This window comes from Amblyomma americanum, chromosome 10 (genome assembly GCF_052857255.1).
Source record: "Amblyomma americanum isolate KBUSLIRL-KWMA chromosome 10, ASM5285725v1, whole genome shotgun sequence".
Taxonomy (NCBI): domain Eukaryota; kingdom Metazoa; phylum Arthropoda; class Arachnida; order Ixodida; family Ixodidae; genus Amblyomma; species Amblyomma americanum.
In genome coordinates, this window is record NC_135506.1 from 107,252,255 (window position 1) to 107,259,637 (window position 7,383).

General features: G+C 47.3%; 1 protein-coding gene across 1 annotated transcript; it reads right to left on the reverse strand.

Annotated features, from left to right (window-relative positions):
* Nucleotides 1-2,228: 2,228 nt before the first annotated feature.
* On the reverse strand, nt 2,229-3,880 carry LOC144108610 (uncharacterized). Its single transcript, XM_077641803.1, has one exon. It carries the CDS (start codon nt 3,878-3,880, stop codon nt 2,426-2,428), a length of 1,455 nt encoding a protein of 484 aa, XP_077497929.1. The 3' UTR covers nt 2,229-2,425.
* Between the last annotated feature and the right edge of the window lie 3,503 nt (nt 3,881-7,383).

Consider the following 7,383-nt stretch of genomic DNA (forward strand, 5'->3'; position numbering starts at 1 on the left):
AATGCAAAGTCAGGTAAACCTGTCGAATATTTAATTTCAATCATGCGTGTCTGTTTCTTCAGATAACCCTATTGCGGTGTTTTCTAGAATCTCCAACGTGGCCATGCTCCTCGCCGAGGTTCATGAGCGGATCTAATGGTGCGATATAATTTATACGGCAAATCGCGGCTGAAGGGTTGACGGCAACTGATTGAGGTCGAAGCCGTCTCACAGGCATGACGGAATCTAGCAGTGCCCAGTGCTTTGCCCTACGCGCCACCCTCCGCCTTTCTAGTGGACTTGTACTGCACCTTCCATCAACGCTGCACCCGGTGTCTAGCATGAAGCCTTGTCGTCGCCGACCTTTGAACAAAATTGTTACGATTCGGCGATGAAGATAGCATATAGAGTACTCGCTCACGGTAAGTGCAGTCCCTTGTCTCCGTGCAGTCTCCACGCGGAAGCAGCGCTTGACCAACGATGTGTACCATGCCGCTAATATTCGTTGTCGATCACCGACCATGGGCAGTGGTTTCGCTTTTGACGTTGATTGCATGTCTCGCACAGCATGATTTTGCATCCGCCAGCAGCTTTGCTCAGCCTGCACGCGCGCTCTGATTTACCAGCTAGCCCCTCGGCGCAAGTAGGCCTGCGGTTATTGGCGAGTTCAGTGTCATCTTTTTTTGCCTCTTCCGGGTCGCAACGCTCATTGTGCGGTGCGACTGAGAGAGGCTCTCTGGTATCCAAGCTGCCGCAAACTGAGTTGTTCGACCCCAGGAATGCGATTACAGCTCTTCGCTCGCTGTAACCGACGAGCGGAGGTCACGACTGTTTTTTGCATCTCAGACATGGCTCATTTCTCTAATGAATGTTTGGATGGCAGCACTACACTTGTTCGTAATAAGGGAACGTTCTTCCAGCGGTCGTTATACGTCTGCTGGAACTGTACGTGAACACTGATGTACAGGGTTGGTCACAAGATTTAGGCCACAGGATCTGCTTTTGATCCGTATATCCTGGCACTTAAGGAGCCGATAAACCTATCAAGGTTCTCAAATGTTAGAACGATGCTTCTTCTACCCTTTAGAGATATTTTGAGCTTCGGAGAAGTCGTAACTGCCCGACTATACTATCAAAAGCAGATTCTTTGGCCTAAGAACTTTTTACCGACCCTGTAAATGCACGCCGCCATGACGGCTTGGTGGTTGTGGTGCTCAGCTGCTGACTATAAAGACGCCATTTCGATTCCGGCAGCGTCGCTCGCATTTAGATGGAGGCAAAATGATAGAGGCCTGTTTACTCTGCGAAACCAGTGGACGTTAGAGAACCCAAGGTGGTCTAAATTATCCGGAGCCTTCCGCCACGGCGTCCCACATAGCATGAGCAGCATTCGGACGTCAAACAATGTTAACCAAACCAACCATATAGTAAGACTTTCATTTTAGGTACTTGCTTGTAGCCTGACATGGTTTCCGCAAAACGCGTACAGGCGCTAGAAGACGGAGACAACGCACACACAAGACAGGACTGGCGCCAACTTCCAACTAAGTTTAATATTGAAAAAACCTCTTTATAGCCAGAGGAGCAGCAAAACATATACAAGCGTTGACATAACAAGGGCACACATTCCAAAAGGATCAAGCAATGATTATAACGCTGATAATGAACTACTGAGAAAACGGATCTCATCTTCCGACAGCGAGACAGATGGCTTGCTTATGCAGATATGACCGCTCTGCTTGATGTAATAAGCTTCGATGTTTTCACGCTCTAATCGGTCTTTGGACCTTGATATGAACTAAGTGTTTTCGAAACCTGCATGGCACTTGCAGCTTTCGCAGTGAGTGGCCATATGGCTGCCATAACAATTTATGGCAATCTTGTGCCGAGTACCTTCCGCTTTCTGAAGCAAACACGCGAAATCGGTCATGAAAAAAACGTTGCTATCTTTCGCGAGATCATGCCTCAAAAACTCTGTAACCTAATATTGGAATAGTGAACGCGTCTTGCTTGCTGTATCCGATGGGGCAGAGAGAAGGAGAGCCCCTCTTCGCACACCAACACAGTTTCTTACCCATGGCCGCGCAGACGATGCGCTGGTGTTGAGAACAGTGCACGGTGAGCACTAGGATTGATCCACCCTGGCCTGTCAAAGCAAGGGCATAAAGCGAACAAATTTAAAACGCAATATGAATTATATTTTCTTGCGCCCCTCAAATATTAAGAAAGTCGAAGAAAAAGTGCTCTTGAATCTCAGACTATAACAGCGCAGGATAACTGTTAATAATATTTTCGATTATGCAGTCGATCAGGACGTTTCATAAGTTAAAATGCAGAAATAAAAAGTAAAAATAATTTCATAGATGGGATTTCCGCACCCGAAGGCTGGAACAAAATGGAAACTGCGGAACGAGTGCATGTGGTGTGGGGAAGAAAAGAGGCGGGCTTAAGGAAGCATGTAGTTGAAGTCAGCAGGCTGCGCCCGCTCATGAATCCACAGAGTGGCGATCCACTTGGATCCACGAAGCACAGGGCACGAACCATGCGTGGTGCTTAGGTCTGGCTCCCAAAGCCCGGCCCGATTCTCCTTCAGGTTGAACCAGAACAGCGCCGAGCCAAGGCGAGGAGTGACTGACAGTCCAGCCGTGGTGAATGTGGTGGCCCCGCCCTCCGCTACGTCACTTAGGTACACCAGCAGCGTTGCCAGCCGCTCCCCGTAAGTCTCCATTGTCCACGGCCCTAATAAGTCCGTATGCTCTCCATAGTGCCCTCCTATACCGTAGTTCAGCACCTGCACTCTCTCGGCGAACGCCATTGAAAGCCCCGTCATCACCTCGGCGCGGCGGTAGAAAGCGCTAGTGTTGGCGTTCTTTTTCAAGGCGCTCATCTCCGCTGTCCTAAAATCTCTCACCTCGCTTCCTCCTTTGCTGTTCAACACTTCAGCTGGTGCGAGCGTCTCCGGCAGCCTTCGAAGAACAGCGCATTCCGTGGCGCTCATGAAGTTGTGGATGAGCCATACCCGAGGCTCCGCAGCAGACAGCGCCTCCACGGCGAAAGGTGCGAGCGACGCGGCGCCACGCTTGCCACTCGACAGCCAGCACAACAGTGAGCTGGCGGGCCCAGTATCGCCCTTCCGGCTGGACTGACACAGCTTGCCGAAGCTGGAGTCACTGACGAAGCTGGAGCGGATGGCTCCTCGCACCATGTCTCTGTAGAGCCACATGACCGTCGCCTCGGGAGGGTAGCCGACGACCTCGCGCCAGGTCTTGGACCTCACACTCCTTATGGACGGCGCAAGCACCGGCAGGTGGTGCGTCATGAAGGACGTGTACCGTCTGTCAGTGGCGCCTAGAGCCCCCCATTCGTGGGCCAGTGTCCGTTCCCTAAGTGAGCAGTGGACAGCCAACGAGAGCATGTCGTCCGCCGTCGGATGGGGTAGTTTGGGAGAGCGCATTGTCGCCACGGCATGCTCTGGCGCGATGTGGTATGCCTTCTGGAGCCTACAGATGCCCGCAGCAGCTTCGTCGACGTCTTCTGCCGTGGGCCAAGGCAAGAAGCGGGCGTTATCTATCAGCGGCCGAGGACAGCGGAAGTCACGAAGCACGCCGGACAAGGCACCCAGAGCTGAGCGCCTCAGAAGCCTCAGCAGGGGCTTTTCTCCAGGCCGAATTCCCACGCGCGTTAAAGCAGCGACCCGTAGCTTATTTCGAACGAGTGGTACGACGGCGGCAGCTCGGCGCCAGGTAGCTTCGCAGGGCTCCAAATGGCGGCGCAGGGCCCCTGCCACGGCCTGCTCCGTGAGAAACAGTCTGGATAGGCCTTGCACAGATCTGAAGTAGTCACCAGCCAGAACGCAGCTGGTGCAGAGGAAGCCCGACAGTAAAAGCAGCCATGACTTCATCTTCGTCCGAGCTTCTTTTTCTTAACCTCAGATAAGTTGTTGTTACCCTCACAAAATGGCACATGCCCACATAGGGGGATTGGCCACGAATTGGGGGCACTGCAGAGACTTTTTCAGGTAAATATTTCCTAGACGGAAATAAAATTAATGCTGAGGAAGGAAGACTTAAACAAAAAGGAACAACGAAATGAAACAGGAAATGCAAAATGCACGCAGGAGATCGATACTGAGGTTTATAGCCTAGTGGTTTAGTGATAATGATAATTTTAAGAAGAAACATACTGCTGAAAAAAAAGTAGCCACGATAGCTGATTTGATTTCATTAATAATTTTGATCGGCGGTAAAAAAACACACTTATGGCTGTACCCAAATGTGGTGGCTTCAAACAACAATGTGACATGGCAGCTCAAACAAAGGCCAAGCTGCTGTAAAGGCTTCTCTAAAAACCGTCTTCTCATCATGGTGCAGCGGCGACGAAACAACTAATGGTCTATGGTTTCTTGTTCACCACAGAATACGCAAACGGGATAAAGCGCCAACCCAGACCTGTGCAAAGAAAAATTTAAGGATGGGATCCGGCAACGGAGCCTTGATAGAGATACCTCAAGCTGCCGTGAATGGCATGATTGCCTGCTGCATGAATACCTCAGGTGCAGGTAATCATCAGATCCTAAAAGAGATCATGTTTTCATTCTTAACAAATTCTGTCTTCGAAACCTTGCTTCTGTGATGTACGCTGTAGCCGTAACGAGAGGTAGCACGGGGCCATTGAGGTCCGGACGCCTTTGCTAGGCTGTCCGCGACTTCATTGGCTGTCACAACGCTATGACCTGGCACCCATATCATGTGAACAAAGCTCAAATGCGGAGGGAGTAATGAACGGAAGGTGTTCAAGATTGGTGAATCCACAGCTGATTAAAGGGACGAACACAAATAAAGAGTGTGAAATGGCAGCCACTGAAGAGAAAGACGCCTCTAGTTTGCGAAGAACAAGCACTACCGCAAGAAACTCCCCTTGTAAAGTTGGCGTGCAGTCGGGAAACCGCACAGAAAAAGACCGGTCTAGAAGCCGGCATTATATTCCCAACCCTGCCTTTTCATTTCATCAGGAGGCGTCAGTAGCGATGGTTAAGGTAATAGGTAGCCTTTGTGAATGGTCTTCTAATAATCTACTTAAAATGTGGGGCGGTAAATGCTTAGCGTTTTTCGTGAAAATCTCATCATACACATTTTCTACAGAGGACCCAATCTCTCTTTCCGGAAACATGTTGTACAGGAGAACTTTTAAAGGATCCGGCCAATTTTCTACCAGAACTACCTGCGTTGTATGAAATCTAAACCAGTAGACACCAAAAAAAGAAGTCGACTGCCAACAAAAAAGAAACAGGCAGCGGCGTAAATTTGATCGTATCTGAAGAGTTAGGAAATGAAATCTACATAATAAAGGAGAAATACGGGCTTCAAGATAAACCACGTTATTGGCCACAATATTGGGGAGGCCAATACACAACCGAAACGCTTCCCACTCCGAAAGAACGAGCGGGTGAATTTTGTGTACAGTGGTACCAGAAAACAACACAGATCCAAATTCTAAAATTGGTCGGACACACAAAACATAAATAAGCAAAAGTGCATCTCTCCGTAATCCATACCGGGGATTACTTAATCTATGCAAAATGCCCACAGCATGCGCCCCTTTCGCTGCGACATGGTATAAGTGGGAGCGCCATGTGAGGCTATCACCATAAATTACACCAAGATATTTTAACGACTTAACCTGATGAATATTTTGTCGCTGGTAAATGAGAGAGAGATGAACAGGATCTTTCATTTAAAAACAAGTACAACGCACTTGTACTTATAGGGGGGCAATACGCTAAGACGCCCGTGTGCTGTGCGATGTCAGTGCACGTTAAAGATCCCGAGGTGGTCGAAATTTTTCCGGACCCCCCCACTACGGCACCTCCTTCCTTTCTTCTTTCACTTCCTCCTGTATCCCTTCTCTTACGGCGCGGTTCAGGTGTGTAATGATATTTGAGGCAGATACTGCGGAATTTTCTTTGCCCAAAACCAATTATTATTATTATTATTATTATTATTATTATTATTATTATTATTATTATTATTATTATTATTATTACTATATTGTGCATATTTAAGGTGAGTCGTAATTAACACAAATAACTTTCAAGCAAATCCAGATATGATTGCAGGCGCACATAAAGAGTTTGAATATAAGCAACAGCAGTGAAAATTGCAACTTCATCCGCATAGACATACGAGCGAATGTGTTGATGGCTAGAAATAAAGCACATTAGAATATTAAAAAGCACAGGCGACAGGACTGCCCCTTGTGGAATAACTCTGGATTGTGTATCTCGTCCAGAATTGGCACCATATAGAATACAAAAATCTCTGTTTTCGAGGAACGCAGATATCCACGCAATTAAATAATTCGGTAACTGCACATTATGCAATCTTTGCAATAATATGTAGTGTTCCACGCAGTTATAATCTTTGGATGCATCTAATGTCACCAACGCACCATGCATTTATTGGTGCCACGCAAAAAGAATACGACTCTTAGGGTCGGTGTGCGCCCTTCATATGGATCATTTTGGATGGAAACCAATTTAACAGGTACTAAGGATATTATTGCGGTCCACAAACTTAAACACGTGGGAGTATGACCCTTTCAATTAACTTAACCACGTTTGATGTCAATGAAATGGTACTAATATTATCCAGAGAATATCCACCAGCACTGTTTTTCGGTAAAGGGATCACTTTTGCGATTTTCCACTCAGGAGGAATCCACGCATGCTTGATTGAAAAATTAACCAGCTGCAACAAGGAGGCAGGGGACCCCTCAAAGAGGATCCTTAACAATTTTGATGTTACCCTATCACGGCCAGGAGCAGTTGTTGGTAACCTCAACACTTTTGGGGAAAGCTCGGGAAGGGTAATAGGGAGGACATGCTGAAACTGGTACACTGACGCCACAAACACGAAGCGCAAAGAGGTACAGAAGGGAAACGCTGCTATAATCCTTGGCCTAATGGCTGAACCGTTTCTATTGCTTCTGTCGGGATCAAAATACATGAGGATGAATTTTTTGAAACCGGAATCTTTTTCCGCCATATTAAGAATCCTAAAAGTGCGCGACGATTTCATGAATTTGTTAGGAAATTGAAATGCTCGGATTCATAATTTTCTTTCGCTTGTGAGATTTTGCGTTTAAAAGTAGCCGCAATGAAGTTATAATTATGCCAATTTTTCGGGCACTGCTTGTGTAGAAGCTGCTTTCATGCAGCCTTTCTGCGTCTGTAATCCCGCAAAAAATCTGAATTCCACAATCTAGCTGAAATGTTCTCTCTTGATGTACGTATCAAAAATCAGCACCCTGGAATTTCAAAATCTAAAGCCAATAACTCACGGTCTAGAGCAGAGCACTGAAATGAAATCAGCCCTGTGACAAAATTTAGAATAAACTAGTAGAAGT